The 21,732-nt window shown below is 42.1% G+C and overlaps 2 protein-coding genes across 2 annotated transcripts; both read right to left on the reverse strand.

Annotated features, from left to right (window-relative positions):
* Positions 1-59: 59 nt before the first annotated feature.
* LOC137732925 (uncharacterized) lies at positions 60-1,555 on the reverse strand. Its single transcript, XM_068472169.1, has 2 exons — positions 930-1,555; positions 60-831 (listed from the first exon to the last, which is right to left on the reverse strand). Exons 1-2 carry the CDS (start codon positions 1,553-1,555, stop codon positions 60-62), a joined length of 1,398 nt encoding a protein of 465 aa, XP_068328270.1.
* Positions 1,556-13,415: 11,860 nt separating this feature from the next.
* Positions 13,416-14,699, reverse strand: LOC137732926 (uncharacterized). The gene is made up of 2 exons (XM_068472170.1): positions 13,761-14,699; positions 13,416-13,655 (listed from the first exon to the last, which is right to left on the reverse strand). The coding sequence occupies exons 1-2, from the start codon at positions 14,697-14,699 to the stop codon at positions 13,416-13,418; spliced, it is 1,179 nt and encodes a 392-aa protein (XP_068328271.1).
* Between the last annotated feature and the right edge of the window lie 7,033 nt (positions 14,700-21,732).

Here is a 21,732-nt window from a genome sequence, read left to right on the forward strand (position 1 = left end):
TCCCCCTCAGCAGGTGTAAGGCACCTTAAGTATGGCAGGGTAAAACCTCGCTTATAGAGTTAGTCATTGATGATCAGGTAGCGAGGAAACTTGTATCGAATTTGCTTAGCTTGGACTTTATCATCTGGAAGGATGCCATGAGTAAGGAATTTATAAATCGGGGTGATCCAATTATCCCCCTGTTGTAAGTTGCACACTTCCATGGCTATGGTGCTTGGTGCTACCAATAACTCGACATGAATATTTCTTCCAATCTCGTCTTCCACTACTGAGGCAAGGCGAGCCAAGGCATCTGAATGACTGTTTGCTGCTCGAATGACTTGGGTGATCTGGTAGTGGAAGTGCTTGAGCAAAAGTTGTGCTTGCGCAAGATATGCTGCCATGGAGTTATCCATAACATCAAAGTTGTTTGTGATTTGGTTGACCACCAACTGAGAATGGTTAAAGATGTCATGTTGTTTAATTCCAAGGTGTTTGGCCAAATGTAAGCCTGCCAGAAGGGTTTCATACTTGGCCTCATTGTTTGGCGCCTTGAATTTGAAGCAAATAACATACTCCATTGCAACTTTGTCAGGTGTAGTTAGGACCAATCCTACTCCATAACCCTGTTGGTTGGATGAACCATCAACATACAGAGTCCATACTATAAAGGTTGGTTTTACTTTTTGATCTTTCGAGGGTAACGAAGCCAATGCCCCAGGTATAGGTGAAATGTTAATAGGATATGTGAATTCGGAGATGAAATCTGCAACTGCCTGACCCTTCTCAGCTAGCTTTGGTTGATAAGAGATGTCAACTCCTCTAATGTTATCGTCCACTTGATCATTCGTGCTGAAGTGTCAGGATTCTGGAGTACTTGTCGAATGGGGTGATTGGTAAGCACGATGATGGAATCTACTTGGAAGTAAGGGTGGAGTTTTCAAGCAGACATGATCAATGCTAGTGCCAATTTCTCAATGTTAGAGTACCGTGTCTCTGTATCTTGTAAGGCTTTGCTAGTGTAGTAGACAGAGCGCTCAACATTACCATCCCTTTGAATGAGAACCGAATTGACTGTTGAAGTTGAAACAAATAAATAGATAATGAGAATGTCACCAACTTCAAGTTTGGAGAGGTCACCAGCTTCAGGTTTGGAGAGTAATGAGGCTTTACTCATGTAATCCTTGAGGTTCTTGAATACCTCGGCATATTCATCAGTCCATGTCATGCACTTCTTACTTCCCTTAAGTGCTTTGAAGAAATGAGCACATCTATATGTGGCTTTAGAGATGAACCTGGTTAAGGCTGTCACCTTGCTAGTAAGGTTGCAGATGTCTTTTAAAGTTACTGGTTCTTTCATGTCAATGATTGCTTTGGTCTTCTTAGGGTTAGCTTCAATGCCTTGTTGGTTAATCATGAAGCCAAAGAAGTTGCCGGAGCCCATGCCGAAAGCACATTTGTTGGGGTTCAACCTCATTCGGTACCTCCTCAGGATGGTGAAGGTTTCAGACAGGTTAGTGATATGTTGGTCAGCATGCTTACTCTTGATTAGTATATCATCAACATAAACTTCCATGCTTTTACAAATTTGTTTAGCGAACATTGAATTGACTAATCTCTGATAAGTCGCACTTGTATTCTTGAGGCCGAATGGCATGTCTTTATAGCAATATAGTCCTCTGTCAGTAATAAAGGTTGTGTGTTCTTGGTCCGGAGGGTGCATGAGGATTTGGTTGTACCCTGAGTAAGCATCCATGAATCACAAGAGTTCACACCCTGCCGTTGAGTCGATAAGTCTATCAATGAGTGGGAGGGGAAAATTATCCTTAGGGCATCCTTTGTTAAGGTCAGTGTAGTTAACACACATTCTCTACAAGGTTTTTTTGGAGTAGAAAGCTTTCCTTGGTCGAATTTTTCTTAACAATGACAACATTTGCTACCCACGTTGGGTAATTGACTTCACGAATGAAGCCTATGTCTTTGAGTTTTTCAACTTCGGTTTTCATTGCCTCGTATCGTTCAGCATCATAAGATCTTCGCTTCTGTCTCACTAACTTGGTTTTAGGATCAATGCTCAAGCAATGACAGATGATATCAGGAGAGATGCTCGGCATGTCCTCGTATGACCAAGCAAAAACCTCGGCATTCTCTTGCAAAAATGAGATCAATGTTAACTAAATGGGTGGTGACAAGGTGGTGCCAATCTTCACTATGAGACTTTCTCCAATTCTTTAGCAAGCTGTGCTTATTGGTTGAAAGAGTCATCTCGTGGATCGTCGGGTTGACAATTGCCATTATGAAGAGCCGAGTTGGCTTCATTCGGGTTAGTTTTTATGACTTGGTCATGTATAGAGAAGGTTTCCTTGGGCACATGCAAGTGTTGTAACTTGACTGAAGTGTTGTAGCATGATCGCGCACTAAGGTGATTTTCTCTGATGTAACCATTGCCAGAAGGTGTTGGAAACTTCATTAGCAACATATGTGTAGATGCCATGGCCTTAAGATCGTTGATACATGTGCGTCCAAAGATGACATTGTACACTGTCGGGCAATCAGCCACAAGGAAATTAGTGGTAATAGTATATGTGTAAGGGCATGTACCAATGGTGAGTGGTAAGTGTATGCTCCCCAAAGGTTGCACGATATCACCAGAAAAGCTTATCAAGGGAGTAACTGAGGGATCAAGCAAGTGTTCAGCTACATTAAGTGCCTTGAAAGCTTCGATGAACATGATATTAACCGAAGCACTTGTGTCTACAAGGATTCATCGTACATCAAAGTTGGCTATGTGAACCTCCATAATTAGTGGGTTGTTGTGAGGGTAGATGATGCCTCTTTCCTCTTTCGGGTAGAGACATATCGGATCCCAATTAGGCTTTTGATATTTGCCTCCCCTGTTGTCTTCCGTATGAAATACTTGGTGGCTAGACCTCAAAGTTTGGTCACTGTTTTTCATGGCCCTATTGGAAGATTTAGAGAAGGGTGTGCCACTGCTGATAGAATATATCACGTTCACTTGGCGTTGGTTACGATTGTCCCTAGGGGGGTAAATGAAGAATTGATCAATTTTCCCTTTATGTGCCAGAGCCTTGATATGGTCAATAAGGGTGACACACTTCTTAATGTCATGGCCATTATACTCATGGTAGCAACAAAACACGCCATGTTCTTCATTGACTTATAATTTGGTTGCCTTGGTTTTGGCTTCGGTATCAAGTAAGCTATAATGGGGGTAAATGGATGTGCATGTGGCATTCAAAGGTGTGTATATCTCATACCTTGGGGTAGCACCTATCTTGACATGCGCTTGGTCCACTGCATTGATGATAAGCTCATATTTATATATATTTTACTTCAAATTCACTTGTCTTTTCTTAGTTAGTTCCTTATATTTTTGAGCTATTTACTTTGTTTTTGTGTTTTGTAGGATTTGTCAAGCAAAGAAAAGAAAAATAGCACAAATGGGATTTTAAGTAACAAATTCGTCAAAACTGCTTGTGCAGATTAGCTGACTTTGGAAGTAAGTTACGAACAACTCAGAATGAATTAGAGAATAAGCTTTATATTCTTGGAAAGCCACAGATATCTATTTTCTGAAGCATTTCCCAGATTGTTAATATCAATTTTCTAGAAGAAGATATGGCCATTTTAACACTAAAAGGTTCACAAGAGGCTGAGCAGTTTGTAACTGCTATGAATCTAGCAGCCAAAACTGATGCTGTCAAGAACAAGCTAGCTGACACCTATTCAAATATCAAAGGAAATGGAATTAAAGATGAGGATTAAGTAGGAGTAATTGGCATAAATGCTGCCTAAAGAGTTACAATTGTTTTACCATGTTCTCTCACTTATTGCCATCACTAAATTGCTATTAGTTGGGGGAGTTATAGAGAAGAAAATGAAGCAGTGTTGGGGGAGGAACTAAAGGGCAGTTAGTTTTTAAGAAATAAATTTTGAAAGAAAAAAAAAAGGCTGCAGGTTGTAGTGGAAAGGAAGGAAAAAAGGCAAGGCAGCGGAGTTGGGGAAGGAAGGAAACAAGAGGAGGCCTTAGTCGAATTCTTTCAGTTCTATCTTCTCAAACTCATGTCTTTCTTTTGGTTTTATTTAAGAATTATGTGTAACTAAATTTTTAGTAGTTAGGGGCTCTTTTGAAGCCCCAAATATGATTGCAAGTTTATTATGACATTTCGTTTGAATTACTTTTATGAATGGATGAAAATTGGTTCACTACTTATGTCAGATGAATTATTTATGTGTTTTCTACGGATGCATACTTAGTAAGCATTGTAAACACGAATTTTCCTGAAACAAGAACACGTGTACAAAATAATATTTTGTATTGATTTTAGGGTTACAATCTCTTCTACAAATTTAGCCTCTGATTCTATCTTCGTAAGGTGTAGGTTTATGGATGAGCTATTGATCCCAAGGGTCATCGGGGCTTGATCTAGGGATGAACAGTTGATGAACGGATCTTCAAGGGCTGCTGGGCTTGATCTTGAAGAACGGGTGTATGGGTTTGTTGATCTTTGTTAATCCAAAGGGTCATTGGGGCTTGATCTTAGGATGAACAGGTGATAAATGATGAACACTTTCTTCAAGGGCCGTCAGGGCTTGATCTAAAGTTGGTGGAAGTTCCTTCAAGGGTCGTCGGGGTTTGATCTTGAAGGAGGATTTGACGAAGAACGAAGAGGGTTTTACTGATCCTTCAGGATTTGCTTGAGAGCTTTAGAGTTTCAAAGCTTCAAGGTTTTGGTGTGATGTAAAATTCCTCCTTTTTCTCTTGATGGAGAAGCCTATTTATAGGCTTTGAGAGTGAATCATCACCACCATCCATTTTTTGGTGAAGTGAGTGGATGTTGTAGGTGAAATAAATGGAGTTGGTAGGTGAAGTAAGTGTGTGATGTAGGTGAAATGAGTGTGTGATGTAGGTGAAATGAATAAAGGTTGTAATTTTAATGCATTGGTTAACATTTGTTTCACTGAAATTTCGATGTCTACAAATGCCCCCACTTCAAGGCGTGTCGTATACATGTGCTTGTCACATGTAAAAGATGCCTTTTTGAAGTCCCTTAATGTAGATGTCAATCTAAGGGTCGTCAAGGCTTGATCTTGAATTGGGCTCGAAATTTCCTCAAGGGCCGTTGGGGCTTGATCTTGAATTCGACTGGAAGATTTTCTGGTTTCCTCCGATCGTTGATTTTCCACAGGCTTAATCTTGAACAGGGCTAGAGGGTTTTTTGGTCTCCTCCGAAGGTCTGGACTTATTCCTTTTATCTGGAGTTGAATTTGATTCAAGGGTGGTGAACACTTGATTTTGAATCGGACTTGTGATTTCTTCAAGGCCCATCAAGGCTTGATCTTGAATGAAAATAGGACCACGAGCGGTATCAGGATTCAGACACATGGCAGGCAAGCACGAGGTGGAGGTGATGGCCTGTTGCTTTGTTCAATCTTTCCAATTCATATTGAAGAGGGTTAGGGGATGAATTAGCACGTGTAGTTGTTGTGTTTGCTAACGATTCATAAGATTGATGTTTCATTGTCACTCGTCTTATCTGTTCTCCAGGCGAATATGGTATTTTCTCTGGAAGTGTATCAATCGTTGAAGACGACTACTCAAGAGCAACGGTAGGTAAGCAATCAGGGAATAGGTTCCAGGCAGTCGGTTCCAGATCGGAAAGTTGATTCCAAGTGCCGGCTGATTGCTCTCTTTCTTCTTGCCCTGCAGGTAAGAACAAGGACAAAGGAAAAAACATGGAGAAAGCATGATATAAGATACTCTTGCTTTCGACCTTGATGATATGAGATACTTTTGCTTTTGAAGAAGTACTGGTAATTTGATGGCGTCACGCGGCGAGGCTTTGCTCTTTGGCGAATGTGCCAGCGGAAGGTTGTTGAGGCTTCCCGAGCTCTTTGATTAGAACAACGATGTCGAGCTTGGATTTGACTTAAACTCATCCATTTGGATTATACGGTTCTGCAAGGGAGGGCTTCGTGCTACAGTGATTTGTTCCAGCTTCTTGTACTACATTCTTCTCTGCTTGTTTCTTTTTGCATAGCCGAGGTGGTGCGCAACCCTTTGCCTTTAAATGGTATTTCAGAGCATCACTTCTCAGCGATTCATCCATGCTTGGCAGCTTCAGTGTAAAGAGCCGACATCGTGTCAACTGTCCTGAAGTATTCGTTGGGGGAATTCGAGACTCACTAACAGTTGAAGACGAGCACTCGAGAGCAACACTAAGTAAGCAACCAGGCAAAGGTTCTGGGCAATCAATTCCAGATCGGAAGTTTGATTTCGGGTTCCGACTAATTGCTTTCTTTCTCCTTGTCTTGCATATAAGAGCAAGGGCAAAGGAAAAGACAGGGAAAAAGCTTGATATGAGATACCTTTGCTTTCGCCCCTGATGATATGAGATACTTTTTCTTTCGAAGAAGTAGCGGATAAATCAACACATATATTTGTTGTGCTTGTCTCCACATACTTCGATCTACCGTTTCCTCCTGCCTTATCCATTCTCCAAGCATCTGGCATCTTCTTTGGGGGTATATCAATAGTTGAAGATGAGTACTTGAGAGCAGTGCTAGGTAAGCAATCAGGGAAGGGGTTCCAGGCAGTCGGTTCCAGACGGGAAACTTGATTCCAAATGTCGACTGATCGCTCTCTTTCTCTTTGTCTTGCAGGGAAGAACAAGAACAAAGGAAAGGACGTGGAAAAGGCATGCGATGAGATACTCTTGCTTTCAACCCTAATGATATGGGATACGTTTGCTTTTGAAGACTTAGTTGAAGAGGTGTTTTCAGGGAAGAAGAAAACTGAGCATATTGAGAGGTTTGGTTGCAGCTGCATTCTTGGCGAGGAAGAAGAGTCATGCATTTTGGATGTATGCCTTGCCATGGAGGATGAATGTTGACATATATAGGGATTTTAATAGCAGGTAGTGGTGCAGGTGCAGCTTTGTCACCCAGCTTGTCGGCAAAAGTGTGATAGTTGGAATAGTGAACTCCACGCGTTTTCAACTTTGTCAAAGATCTTTGACAAAGTTGCACGCGTTATCTGAAAAACTAGATTGCGTCTGAAAAGCATTGACGAACATTACGCAGGAAAATCCGGCTTTTAAAATTCGAAGAGTGGTGTCTTTTCGAATTTTTTTTTGAATTAGTGGCTGTGTTGCCTCTCTTTTTATAGAGGTATCGATCACATCCTACATGCACACTTTGAAGATTGCCTGCTCGTGAAAATCGTCTCCAGTGTATTTTTTTTTTCTTTCTGAGATTTGCTTAGATTTGAGTCTCAACGGTGATACGCATTAGGGTAATATATGGTGCTCGTCCTTCTTATCTTCTAATGGCCCTCTTACAGGTGAAGACTCCGTGATGAGGGATGCAACAACGGCTACGATAGTAGCTAGGAACCTCCTCACTCTTAGAGATAATAGGTTGCTTTCAAGACGATCGGATGAGTTGGCCGTTCAAGAGTCCTTAGGTCTTAGTGTTCAATGTGTGGGCTTTGTGTCCAACATGGGCCAACGCCTACTTGGTCGAACCGTCAAGTTGAATCATTGACGGCCGAGTTGGAAAATCCTAGATAAGAGATCATACAACTTAAGCGCGAGAACAGAGATTTGCACATGCTTGCAAATAATTATTTGACGAGCATGAAGAGGAAGCTTGATCAACTGCAAGAATCTAAAGGTCGAATTCAAAGTGACCATCAGAGGTTTGTGGCTTTCTTCCAGAGGCACCTTTTGCCTTCGTCATCTAGTGTTCAACTAAGTATTGAGGCCTCAAATAATTTATCTTCAATGCCTCCCGCTGCTGGGGTTTCGCCAAGTAGTGAGGCTTTGCGTGAGCAACCTTTGTGAAGGCTCCCTCTTTCTTTCTTTCTTTCTTTTTTTTTTTTTTTTTTTTTTTTGTACGCATTTGTAATTTCTCAGAGATATCAATAGACATGCTTTATTTCATTCAACGTATTATGTTAAGTACAAACAAAACATATTAAGATGTGTTACTTCCTTCCTTGTTTTTTTTTTTTTAAATGATACTTTTGCAAGGTGGTGCCGTGCACCATCCTTCCCCTATTTTCTTCTTTTCAATAATTCTGTCGCCACCATCTCTTTTCTTTTTTCTTCTTGACTTGCTAACAATAGCTTGCACCTTCTTTTTGTGTGCGTGTACATTGTTCTGATGACGAGTATGATAGATTGGCACTGCTGGGTTCCTTGCTGCACTGCATACGGACCATTTTTTTTTTTTTTGCACAGTCATCTTATTACATTCTTTATTGCATGTGGATTGCTGTTTGCATAGTCACCACACCATTATTTGCAGTCATTGCACTTCATTTACTTCTCTAGGTTCTTCAATGGGATTCCTCGCCTGCATCATTTTCTGCATGCGGACTTGCACAGTCACCGCATCATTACCTGCACAGTCACCGTACTCCATCTGCTTCTCTGGGTTCCTGTACACATATATATATATATATATATATATGTATGTGTGTGTATGTGTATATATATATATATATATATATGGGATCGCACCATCACTGCGCAACCATTGCACAGCCGCTGCAATATTTGTTGTCTTGTGGTGGAGGAATGAGAGAAGGCATCACTTGAATCAGGCAGCCCTTTATTGAAGTCAAAGCAACCCAGCAGCTAGTGTCTTTTTAATGCTATTTTCTGCTTGTGGCGACCTCGTCGAGGAAGAGGGAGATTCGGCCTTTTGTGGTTCTGCTTCAGTTTTTGCCTGTAGAAGCTTTCACATCTTTGGAGCCGTATATAGATAATATATATATATATGGTAGGTGTTTGTTCCACCACTCTGCATGCATATATATGGCAGGTAATTGTCATGGCTTGTCCCGTCACTCTATATATATATATATATATATATATATATATATATATATATATATGTTGATTGTTTTGTAGCTTGTGTTTGTTCCACCACTCTATGCTTTCTGCTGCCTAGTGTTTGTGCAAGAGACTGTAACGGGGTTTCACTGTGTAGTGCCTTTTTATCACAGTTTTCCCTCGGTGGTGCGCTGCCGTGTAGTGCTGTGCAAGAGACTGCAGTGGGGCTTCGCTGTGTAATGCCTTTTGGTTACAGTTTTCCTTTGGTGGTGACGTCATCATGCGGTGCAAGAAACTGCTTGCGTAATTGTTGCGGGGTTGCGTAGTGCGATTGCGTGGCATTCTGGTTTTCTTTGCCACTGTAGCGTGTCTTGAATGACCGTTCTGTAGCTGCCCTCTTTGCCGTGCTGCTCAAGTTTTGTGGCTGATTTTGCTTTGTTGCAGTCATGGTATTTTTCAAGTGTTTTAAGAGCAACACCATCACCATTCTTGCGAAGGAAAGTGATTCGCAAGATAGGGGAACAACGTTGAAGCTTTACACACCACTGACTGGTCCTAAGGCGCTTGCTCTTCGTGCAAAAGATAACTCCATGCATATTAAGTCGTGGTCTTCTGAAGTATCTTGGGAGGTGGTAGACTCTGTTCGACCAAATACTAAGAAGAATGCGTGCATATTAAGGATTCTTATCTTGGGAGGTGGTAGACTATGTCCGGCTTCGTTTAAGCTTCTTGGTGATCACATCCGCAACGGAGCTATGGCTTGGAATGATACCTTGTCGACTACTAGAGAAGCTATTTTTGCTGAGCCTTATTGGGACTGGCTCAAAGATATCTTGGGCCGATCTAAACATGTGCTTACTAGCATAGGCCTTTACCATGTCGTGTACGCATCTTTGTTCAGTTATGATCTCCATCCTTCCGTCCTTTATGCGTTCTTCGAGCATTGGTGTTCAGCGACTATGACGCTTCATACAGCTCAAGGAGAGATGTCAATTTCACTTTGGGATCTCCATAGGATAGGGGGCTTGCCAATCCAAGGTAAGTTTTATGACGAGGTCATTCCTAGTGCGAAGGAACTTTCTCTTTGCAATAACCGAGGATTGTCTGCAAGTTATCGCTGTTTGTTTTGGGCGTATCACAAGTTTTCCCAAGATGCTCGAGGTAACTCAGGTGTGAAGATTTCTTCATGGATCCGATTTTGGTATTGGGAGGACATAAGGTACAAGAAGTCTTTGAAGAAAAGAGGTTGCAACAAGACCACTAAGCCAAAGGGAGATCCATATCCGTCTGGTGCTATTGGTTTAGCTCGGCGCCGCTCCCCTGCCGAGTTAAGAGCGTTTAAGGACCTTGGCATAGCATCAGAGCATGTGGAAGAATCTTACATAGCAGCTTTCTTGGCTTGTTGGCTTTGTAAGTTTGTTTTTCCAATAAGCGACGTCAACTTTGTTCGTCCTGGGGTTTTCAAAGTTGCTAGCAAGATGGCTGCAGGTGAATCTTTTAGTCTTGCTATCCCGATCTTAGCCAACATTTATAACAGATTGAGTGTTGTTTTGAACTCGGCAAACACTGAAGATCGTGCTGCGGTTCTTACCTACCACTATGTGTATGGTTGGTTGGGTGAATACTTCGACACTCATTTTTCTTCTTTAACTTTAGACAAGTCGGGGCCTTCTTCACCGACTTCAGTCAAGCTGGGGCCTTTGATGACGAAGTATTCTGGCGTGCTTTCTTCGAAGAGCCCCGATGATTCTCAGGCACAAGCGCTGTTTAGAAGTTGTGAAGGCTTGAGGATGGACCATTTGGCGAAAGTTAGCTCAGTGCGGCGAGACATCATGGATGATTCACATCTTCACTTCTTGGACTTGTCTTACCTTATAAGTCTTCGCTCGGGGTATGTTTCTTTGCGGCAAGAAGACCGATGCATCGTTCAGCCGTATAGTCCCCACCGTTTCAGCAGGCAATTTGGTTTTGTCCAAAATGTGCTAGGCAAGCTGAAGGAAAAAAACCAATTAAAATCCTTGGAAGCCGCGTATATGCATTGGGAGTCTTATACCCGTGCATGTACAAATGCTTTTATCACCCTGCTGGCTAAAGATGAGTTAAAGAGTAATCTAGTGATCCGTGCTTACATAAGTTGGTGGTCAAAGGTACGTTATGAGAACTTGGGGATGGCAAGTGGTACCAATTCTTCTCATTCACACCTTGATGTATCGAGGGGTGGTTGTTCTGTGGTTCCTACGCAACTGATACTTTTTTATTGCGCGAGTGTTACTACTTTGCAAGATAGACCAGTGGTTTTAGTCCCTCAATGCCCACGTTTATCTTCTCAACATCTGGATGTATCTAAAGAGGCTGGTGATGAAGTTGATTCGCACGAAGATGGACTTGTTTTACGGCAGCGTCAACAAGTTTTAAACAAGCGATGACTTGAAGACGCTCAAGTTGACAGCGATGTCAATTTTTGTCATAAGAAGAAATAAGTGTTTAGGCTTCCTCAACTCGATGGCAGTGTGTTGTTTAAGAAAGATGTATGCATTTTCTTCTCTCTCGTGACTTCTTCTGCTTTCATTGTTTTAGCTTTTGTTTCTAACAGCTTTCTTTATTTTCTTTAGGTTGGGCCTTCTTGTTCTTTTGACTTGGCGACCACAGGCATTTATTCCTATACGGAGATGTTTGGAGGCAACCTACCTATAGGCGGAAAGATCGGGGATCCGCCTGGTGCAAAGCTTGTTCCAAATCCGCCAAGTTTCCCAAGTTTGCTGTGTGTAGGTGGAGGTATGCAATAGCCCGTCATGTGTTCAATACCTTTGCCAGCTAGCTCTGAGATCTCTCTAAGAAGGCCAAACCTTAGTGGTACTGAGCAACTTATTCATCGCATCAATCTTCATGCGGCAATGGATATCAAGAGCCATATTGAGGGGAGGATTTCAAAGTGCCCGTTGGAGGACCTTGCGTTGCTTAAGGAGGATTTGTCGAAGCTTGTTTCTACGATTGACAATCTTAACGTTGATTCTTCATCCTTGAAGATCAAGATTGCCGAACTTATAGCCGCCTCAACTGAGTATTCTTCCTTGCGCGCTATTTCCTCGAAGAAGTTGAGTCCAGATGTTAGAGCTCATCAGCTTGCAACAATAGACTTGTCATTAACCCCCCAAGTTTGGTCTTCTCAGCAAGCTGTTTTGGGAGATTATCAAGCCACAAAGACTTCTTTAGCTTCTGTCCAAGTGCGTCTAGATACGTTGATACGAGAGCAAGAATAGTTAGGCATCGAAACATCATGACTTGAAAGTGTTCTCGGGAAGCAGGGAGCTACACTTTCTCAATGCCAAGAGGAGATTTCATGCCTAGAACAAGAGAAACGCATGGCTATGGAATTGCCCATCTTGTCCCCCACCGAGGTAGAGAATTTGAAGACTTTGGAAGACTTGCTTGAAGATCGCCTCCCTAGTTTTAGGGACATAGTTTTCAAGTAGTGTCTTCTGCTTTTTTTTGTAATCAGGCTCTGGGGCTAACTTTTTCCTTTAAAGAAATGAAGTGTTTGCATTCTTGAATTTGCTCTTTATTCTTCAAAGTGTTTGTGTTTTTGTTGATGATGTGACTGTACTTGAAGTTTTGAAGTTTTAAGTTGCCTACGTACCCTTGGTTGAGGAGGGATCAAGTCATGACGTAGTTCAAATGAGTGATGGTTTTTTTTATTTTTTTTTATTTTTTTATTTTTTTATTTTTTATTTTTAATGGTGATTTTGATGATGATTTTGCCATACACAATTTATGCTCTTACGGGCCATGAGCATGGTACATTTTTTTTAGGGGTAGTAGCACTTCAAAAATCTGCCGTTGATGGGGCCGATCTTCAAGCCGTCTTCTGCCATGATTAAGTAAGTGTCATTAGTGTAGACCTCTTGTATTACGTATGGTCCATCCCACTTTGATGTGAACTTGCTTTTTGTCTTGTGAGTTGTGATGATAGGCCTACGCAATGCCAATACGAGATCTCCGGCTTGGAAAGACCTTGGGCGGACCTTCTTGTTGAATGCCTTGGATAGCCGTGCTTGGTAGCATTCCAAGTGTTATTGAGCTTCGAGCCTTCTTTCATCTAGCGCATCCAACTCTTGAAGGCGCAACTTTGCATTTTCTTTATCAGTCAAGCCTTCTTATACATCCATCCTTAGTGAGGGGATTTGACTTTCTAGCGATAGAACAGCTTCCACACCATATACGAGAGAATAAGGCATAGCTTGGGTGGGAGTCCTATGTGTAGTCCTATATGCCCAAAGTGCTTCACTTATTCTTTCATGCCAGTCTCTCTTTGTTCGGCCGACTACCTTTTTGAGGAGGTTGCACAACGTCTTGTTGAATGCTTCCGCGAGGCCGTTGACCGGAGCATGATACATGGAAGACTTGTGCTGCTTAAACTTGTATTTGTCGCAGAGCTCGTCCACGAGTTTGTTGGAGAACTGTTTTCCGTTGTCAGTGATAATGTAGCGAGGCACACCATATCGGTGGATGATATGCTTTTTGATGAAACGAACGACAGTTTCCTTTTTTTACTTCTCTTAAGGGTAAGGCTTCAGCCTACTTGGAGAAGTAATCTGTTACAGCTAGGATGTAAGCTTCTCCTGCAGATGACTTTGGCGTAATTAGTCCTACAACATCCAATCCCCATGCGTCGAACGGCTGTGAAGCAATTGTAGGGTGTAATGGTTCAGGCGGTTGATGTATGAAGTTGGCGTGGAATTGGCAGGCTTGGCACCTTTTGGCATGTTCCAGGCAGTCTTTCACTATGCTTGGCCAGTAGTAACCCATTCTTTTGAGCTGGAAATGTAGCTTTGGTCCAGACTGATGTGCCCCACACATACCTGAATGTGCTTCTTCCATAGCTTGATTGGCTTCTTCCTCACCTAGGCATCTCAGGAGCACTCCTTCAAAAGAGCGTCGGTAAAGTGTTCCTTTGTAGTAAAGGAAGGGAGCTGCTCGTCTACGTATTTCGGAACAGTGTCTAAGATCATTTGGAAATTTTTCATGCTCTAAGTAGTCGATCAGCGACTGTTTCCACTCTTTAGCATCGACTGGAAGTGCTGAGATGACATTTGTACCATCCAGTAACATTTCAGTAACGAGCGGGATCACCCATCTTTGGTAAACCGGCACGTTTGCAGCTTCATCTTTTCTTAGTGTCATACTCGAGGCTAGATTGGCGAAGGCGTCTGCCATTTGATTTTCCTTTCTTGGCACATGTTCTAGTGTCACGGCCTCGAACTTTTGTAGCAGTTGAGTTGCCAGCCGGAAATATGGGATGAGATCATCTTTCCTTACCTCATGTTCAGTTAAGAGTTGATTGATTATGAGCTTGGAGTCGCCATATACCTCAAGAGCTGTGATTTCCATGTTGATCGCCATTTGGAGCCCGATGATCAACGCTTGGTACTCAGCAACATTGTTGGAGCATAGCTCACTCAGTTTGAAGAAGTAAGATAGTATTTGCCTTTGTGGCGACATGAATACTACTCCTACCCCCACTCCATCTGCTCGTGCGGATCTGTCGAAGAACATTGTCCATGTCGTGAAGATGTCGATGTAGAACACCTCCTCGTCAAGCAAGTCGTTTGAGATTTTCCAATCAGTTGGGATTGGGTGATCGGCCAGGAAGTCTGCTAGCGCTTGTCCCTTGACGGCTTTAGCTGGGACGTAGATAATCTCATATTGATTAAGAAGCAAGGCCCATTTAGCGAGTTGCCCTATCAAGACTGGCTTGAACATGACGTATTTGACAGGGTCAGCTTTAGCAACCAGGTGGATGGTGTAAGCATGCATATAATGTCTGAGCTTCTGAATGGCAAACACCAAAGCGAGGCACATCTTTTCTATTAGGGAATAGTTCAACTCAACGTTGGTGAGAGTTTGACTGAGGTAGTAAAGTGCTCATTCTTTATGGAATTCATTCTCTTATGCCAAGAGTGCTCCTGAGTAGTAATATACAATATGAGCGGTTTCCCGGGCACAGGTGCCCCCAGGACAGGTGGACTTGACAAATACTTCTTTATGCTTTCAAAATCATTATAGCATGTTTCGTCCCATACGAATGGAACATCTTTCTTCATGAGGTGGCTAAACGGTTGACAACACCCTGCGAGGTTGGAGATGAAGTGTCTGATAAAGGCTAGCTGTCCTTGTAGACTTTTCAGCTTGTGCAGGTTTCTTGGCTCGGGCATGCTTTAAATGGCCTTGATCTTTGATTGGTCCACTTTATTACAACGGTGCTTGACGATGAAGCGGAGGAATTTTCCAGAGGTGACACCAAACGCACACTTTAACGGGTTCATCTTGAGGTTGTATTTTCGCAGCCTTTCGAACACTATTCGCAAATCCTTCAAGTGGTCTAATCTTTTCTTTGTCTTGACCACCACATCATCTACGTAACATTCTACGTTTTTGTGTAGCATGTCATTGAAGATTTTCTGCATTGCGCGTTGATACGTAGCTCCAGGATTCTTTAGACCAAAAGGCATCACCTTGTAGCAGTAGATACCTTTTGGAGTACGAAAGGTTGTTAGTTCCTCGTCTTCGAGGGCCATGCGAATTTAATTGTACCCAGAAGAGCCATCCATGAATGACAATGCCTCATGGCCAGTGGTTGCGTCCACCATGATTTCAATGATTAGCAAGGGGAAATCGTCCTTTGGGCAAACATCGTTGAGGTCCCGGAAGTCTACGCAAACACGTATTTGTCTTGATTTCTTAAAGACAATGATGATGTTGGAGATCCATTTGGGGTATTGCACTTCTCGAATAAAGCCTGCTTCGATTAGCTTGTCGATCTCAACCTGGATTTGTGGGATGAGCTCGGATCAATAGCATCTTTGAGTTTGCTTTATCCGTCGCATTCCAGGCTTGACCGCAAGATGATGAACATCAATGACAGGGTCCAGGCCGGGCATTTCTTTGTAGGTCCAAGCAAATACGTCTTTGTATTCTAATAACAACTGGTAATACTCCTTTATCTCATCCGTACTTAATAATGCACTTACGAAGATAGGCTTTGGTTCCTCGCTTGTGCCTAAGTTGAGTTCATTTAGATCATCAACCGTGGCTTGCCCCCATCTTCGAGCTATGGTGGTGCAGCAGTGACATCTTCCTTAGGGATTTCGTCTTCTTTGCCTTCTTGAATCGTGATGTGGAAGACATCTTGGACCTCTTCTTCAGTGTTGTCTTCTCGAGCTTGTTGGCATGAGGATTGTCCGGTGTAGATGATAGTACGTATTCTTACTTTCAATGGTCCGTTTGTGTCGACCTCTGAGATTGTTTGGCGCTTCATCCTTGAAGGAATCAATCTTCGAACGTCGCCTTTTTCTGCTAACCCGTCGAGCTTTTCTTCATTTGGTGTTGTCATCCTCTTTCCAGAAGGCTTCTCATTATCTTCAAATCTTTCTGAAGCTGATCGTCATGGAGGAGAGCTAGTTGTGTTGCTTTGTTTCTTAGGTTTTGACGACCTTTTGAAAACAGAGCTTTGGGATGTTGACACTTTAAGCCTCTTGAAGATGGAAGCTCAGTCTTGACTGCCAATGTGATTAAGCACTTAAATTCTGGGTCTTGAACGGCTCATCCTATCGAAGACTGAAGTCCGAGGGACAGGTTTGGGCTTTTCTTGGTCTTGTTCAATGCTCACACTGACGTATTGAGCGCTAGTGTTTTTCGCTTTGTTTGAAATCATCACGGGTGCATTTGGTGTAAAGCCAAGTCCAGCTTTGTTGTTGTCAACCCCGTAACTATGCTCCTTCAACTTCTTTTGAGTCTTGGTGAGGTTACGTTCTTTGTCACTGACGGTGTTTGAAACCTTCTTCCCATGATTAAAAGAGGAAGCGAAGTCATACCCAGCCTTATACATGAGTTTGTAGGCGTTTGGATCAAAACCTTCCTCGGTCATCTTGGTTGGAAGAAAGCTTAATTCCACCCCTTTTGTTAGAGCTTTTATGAAGCCTTATGGTAGTCTTGCAACCTTAGCACCGCCTAGCTGTGTCAGAGGCAAAACTGCATTCATTTTGAGCAACTTCACATTATCCTTGTGCCATTGTGTATCGGCTTTTCTTGCTCCAGTTTCGAATGAAGATTGACCATTCTTTCTTCTTGACATCGGGATGTATCAGAATATGGGTGTGTTCAGTCCTTTTGAAGGCATCCTACTCCCTTTGGTTGTTGTAGGTTTAGCAGGTTTGTCATTGTCTTTGCTTGAAAATGGCACAACTTGCTCTTTTTGTGTTTTAGGCATGGCTTGCCACTCCTGTTTTTTAGGTGCTGCTTTGCTCGTGGATTTGATCTCTTCTGGAAGAGCTTCGAGCACCATGTCTTCCTTCATGTAGAACTTGGCGTCTGCAAAGTGTGATTCGGCTTCAGTGAATGGCTTGGTGTCGCCTTGGATCACCTTCACTCCTTCTCGGTAAAATTTTAAGCATTGGTGAAGGATGAACGGTATTACCCCATTTTCTTGGATCCAAGGTCTTCCTAAAAGCAAGCTGTAGGAAGTTCTTGCATCAATCACGTGGAATATCGTGCTTGATTTGAGCTCACCAATGGTCATCTCCACTCGGATCATGCCCATCGCCCGTTGTCCTCCCTGGTTAAAACCCTGGATCAGCAAACGACTTAGGGATAATTCATCTACCTTGATGCGTGGTCATTGTTGATTTTGGCATGATGTTTATGACCGACCCACCATCTACAAGCATGCGGTTGACTTTGTGTTCCCTTACGTACCCCGAGACGAAGAGATGATGGTTGTGAGGCTTTGATCCCAACAGTAAGTCTTTGTCAGCGAAGTTAATTGCGTCATGGGCGGCACAAGATGTGGTACATTCATGTGGCTGAAGCTTCAAGTCTTCGTCGTTGCCTTCTTGCACTTCATGGTCGCCGGGACTTGCCAAGACTGCTGCTAGTGCTCTTCACATCTTTTTTGGCAATTGTAGCGCTTCCTCAATGCTAAAGTGTGTTGGCAGACCTTCTTCGGGTGTGAGGGTCTTTTCTACCTCAGTGGCGATAACTTTGCCTTTTGAGGGCTCTTCTATTTCTACTTCAACCATGTGACAAGCAACGGTAGTGCATTGTTGGAAAAAATCCTTCAGGAAATACTCGTGCAAGGAAACGAGAATGCGTGGCTCCTGCTCCATAGGATCCCCAACATATGTTGTCTTATCAACTTTTATGTTTCTTTTAGGCTTCCCATTGTTGCGACGATGGTGATTTCCTCTTTGTTCCGCATTTGGCTGTATGACTCATGGTTTTGGCTTCCTTGTCTTTTTGTAGGTTACCAATGTCCATCATCCTTCATCATCGGTATGTACATCTTGGTACCTTCCCTACGGTGATGGTTGTGCAGGAAGTACCGTGCAGCTTGAGCATTCACGAGAATGGTCAGGTGTCGCTTGGAAAGACATGGGATCGAACGATCCAAACGCAATTGTAATGGTATGCGTTGCGGCCGTGTCTTCAAGGTCGAGCTCAATTTCCCCTTGTTGTGCTCACTTCATGATGAGTTCTTTAAGAACGAAGCACTTGCCAACAGGATGGCTCACAATACGATGGTACTTGCAATACCTAGGATCGTTTATGCGATTCATCTCTTCAGGACACATGCATTCGGGTAGCTCGATCACCTTTTTTCCAACAAGTCGTCTAACATTGCAGCTATGTCAGAGTCAGGTAAAGGGTATGTTTTCTGTTCCAACTCCCTCAAGGTGCTCTTGTACCTGTCTTGGGTGTGAGAAGGCTCACATTTCTTTATCTCCTTCGCTTTCTTCTTGGAGAAGATCTTGATGGGCGCTGAGGAGGTCTTGATGAGGGTAGTGTTGATGGTGAAAGCTTCCTTAGCGGGTTTTTTCCCAGTCTTGTCTACATGTGGGGCTAACACTTTATCCTTCTTGAAGTTGTAATCGGCTCCTTCTTCCCATAATTTGCGATACTCAGCTCCATGTCGTGGGAACGAGTTGCCAGCTCTTCAAAAGTTCTCAGTTTTATGCCTTGGAGGATATAATGTAACCCCTAATGCATGCCTTGAACGCACATCTCAATGGCGAAGGTTTTAGAAAGCCGATCTTTGCAATCCAGACTTAAGGAGGACCATCTATTGATGTAGTCGACAACAGGTTCATCCTTTCATTGTTTCGTACTGGTCAGCTCTAGCATGCTTACAGTGCGGCGAGTGTTGTAGAAGCGGTTGAGGAATTCCCTTTCTAGCTGATCCCAACTGTTGATAGACTCGGGTTCAAGGTCGATGTACCAGTAAAAAACGTTACTTTTTAGTGAACGCACGAACTGTTTGACGAAATAGTCTCCCTCTGTCCCAATATTGTTGCAAGTTTCAATGAAATGGGCGACATGTTGCTTTGGGTTGCTTTTTCCATCGAAATGCATGAATTTTGGAGGCTAATAACCCCTTGGCATCTTCAAAGCATCAATCTTCTTGGAGTAAGGCTTTGAGTACAATACAGAGTCATGTGAGCTTCCTTTGTATTGTGCCTTGATGGTGTTTGTGATCATCTCCTGTAACTGCTGGATAGAGAGAGATCCCATGAACGCTGTTGCTTGGTCTAGCTTCAGGTTCTCTTCGACTTTCTCCGTTGGAGGTTCATTTTCTTCGTCGACTTCTTTCTTTAATGGATCAACATTTGGGTTGACTTTCACATCAAGTCGCGCATCTAGTTGGTTGATGAGTACGGCGATTTGTAAGTCCTTCTCTTCCACAGTTCGTGTGGGCTTTACGATTACTTCATTCATCTGAGCTAGCTGCTCCTTGATTGAAGTTGCTCCAGTGGTCATGACTTGCATGGTTGTACTGCCGCTTGAGTCGGCATCGGAGAGTAGAGACTCTGAGTATTTCCTCGGACTATCCTCTCTTGCGCCCTTAGCGAGGCTAGGGTGATCATAGGCTCGTGCCTCAAGTGCTCTTGTTCCTTTGACAGAGTTAATGCAGGGGCGGAAGCCGCGGCAAAAAGAGCTCTTGCCTTGCTTGGGGTTGTGATGCCCGAAATATCACCACTTGCGGTGATGATGTTCTTGTTCTTTGTTTTGATTGCAGGAACAACTTGATCCTTTCTTGATGCCATTTGCGCTTTTTGACGATTTGAGGATAGAGATGAGAGGTAAAGATTGTCCCACTAGGCATGCCAAATTTGAAAACACGAATTTTCCTGAAACAAGAACATGTGTACAAAATAATATTTTGTATTGATTTTGGGGTTACAATCTCTTCTACAAATTTAGCCTCTGATTCTATCTTCGTAAGGTGTAGGTTTATGGATGAGCTATTGATCCCAAGGGCCGTCGGGGCTTAATCTAGGGATGAACAGTTGATGAACGGATCTTCAAGGGCTGCTGGGCTTGATCTTGAAGAACGGGTGTATGTGTTTGTTGATCTTTGTTAATCTAAAGGGCCGTTGGGGCTTGATTTTAGGATGAACAGGTGATGAACAATGAACACTTTCTTCAAGGGCCGTCAGGGCTTGATCTTGAGTTGGTGGAAGTTCCTTCAAGGGTCGTCAGGGCTTGATCTTGAAGGAGGATTTGACGAAGAACGAAGAGGGTTTTACTGATCCTTCAGGATTTGCTTGAAAGCTTTAGAGTTTCAAAGCTTCAAGGTTTTGGTGTGATGTAAAATTCCTCATTTTTCTCTTGATGGAGAAGCCTATTTATAGGCTTTGAGAGTGAATCACCACCATCCATTTTTTTGGTGAAGTGAGTGGATGTTGTAGGTGAAATAAATGGAGTTGGTAGGTGAAGTGAGTGTGTGATGTAGGTGAAATGAATGGAGTTTATAGGTGAAATAAGTGTGTGATGTAGGTGAAATGAATAAATGTTGTAATTTTAATGCATTGGTCAACATTTGTTTCACTGAAATTTAGATGTCTACAAACATATCTAGGATTCTAATGTTATGAATATGTGTGTGCCTGCCCTTGTCGAATGAGGACCTACATATGTTCTAGAGTAGTACTTGTTAATTGCGATTACCAATTTCTAGGATAAATAAGACAACGCCAGTATTTATGATGCCTTGTGATGATTCAAACTTTTTTCGTTCTTAATGATTTCTACTTGTTAAACCTATGAACATGCCATTCTAGATTGCATGCTAGGGACAAGTTAAGTTGAAAACGTCATTATCTTAACATACTACATAAGAAAGAGTAATAGGTTAAGTTCTAACATTGAGCCAACTTGAGCATCTTCATCCAGAAATAAAAGGAATTTGAATTAAACATAACATGTTTGCATGATTATTTGGTGGTGGATAGCAATTCCCCTAACTCGTTTTTCTTAATTTGTGAACTACTTAAAATATATTTTTGTCCTATTTTTGTTCGATTTAATTTAAATAGCAAATCAACTTCAAAAATCCCAAAAATTTGTGTGCCTATAGCTCTGTGTGTCCAGTGTTTGCATATAAAATTTCGTTGACTTTAGATAAGTGTAAGTCGGTCTAATAATTCGAATTCTTTTGAATTTGAATAGCTTTGTCATTTCCATTTGAATTTGCAGACCTTAGTGGTTTTCATTTACATATTATTTGTTTATATTTTGTAAGAGACAATTTTAAAATTTCTTATGTATGTATATATTAAAGGTTATTTTGAGAATAATAGTGGGTGAAGAAATAATATTTTAATTTTTTAACTTTTTAAAATAGGTTAGATTATAACGTGGGTGGAAAAATAAGACAATAGGGTGGGTCTAGTAGCTCTCATTGATAAATATGAGTTTTATTATTAATTTCATTTTGTACTTAATAGTAATTATGCAATAGGGTAAAATAGACAATTAACATTTAAAATTTAAGTTGGGTGTAGAAATATGCTAAATGAGTTTAAATAAAATTTTTCTTCTTCTCTATCTCATAACATGC

Source organism: Pyrus communis, chromosome 4 (assembly GCF_963583255.1).
Source record: "Pyrus communis chromosome 4, drPyrComm1.1, whole genome shotgun sequence".
Taxonomy (NCBI): Eukaryota; Viridiplantae; Streptophyta; class Magnoliopsida; order Rosales; family Rosaceae; genus Pyrus; species Pyrus communis.

What these genes read in the sequence shown, in the direction of transcription:
- LOC137732926 (XM_068472170.1), bottom strand. Translation starts at nt 14,699, where the DNA reads ATGTGCCTCGCTTTGGTGTTTGCCATTCAGAAGCTCAGACATTATATG. An exon ending in ACCGACGCTCTTTTGAAGGA is followed by an intron (nt 13,656 to 13,760) that starts GTGCTCCTGAGA and finishes CTACATTTCCAG; the next exon opens with CTCAAAAGAATGGGTTACTA.
- LOC137732925 (XM_068472169.1), bottom strand. Translation starts at nt 1,555, where the DNA reads ATGGAAGTTTATGTTGATGATATACTAATCAAGAGTAAGCATGCTGAC. An exon ending in TTGGCACTAGCATTGATCAT is followed by an intron (nt 832 to 929) that starts GTCTGCTTGAAA and finishes CTGACACTTCAG; the next exon opens with CACGAATGATCAAGTGGACG.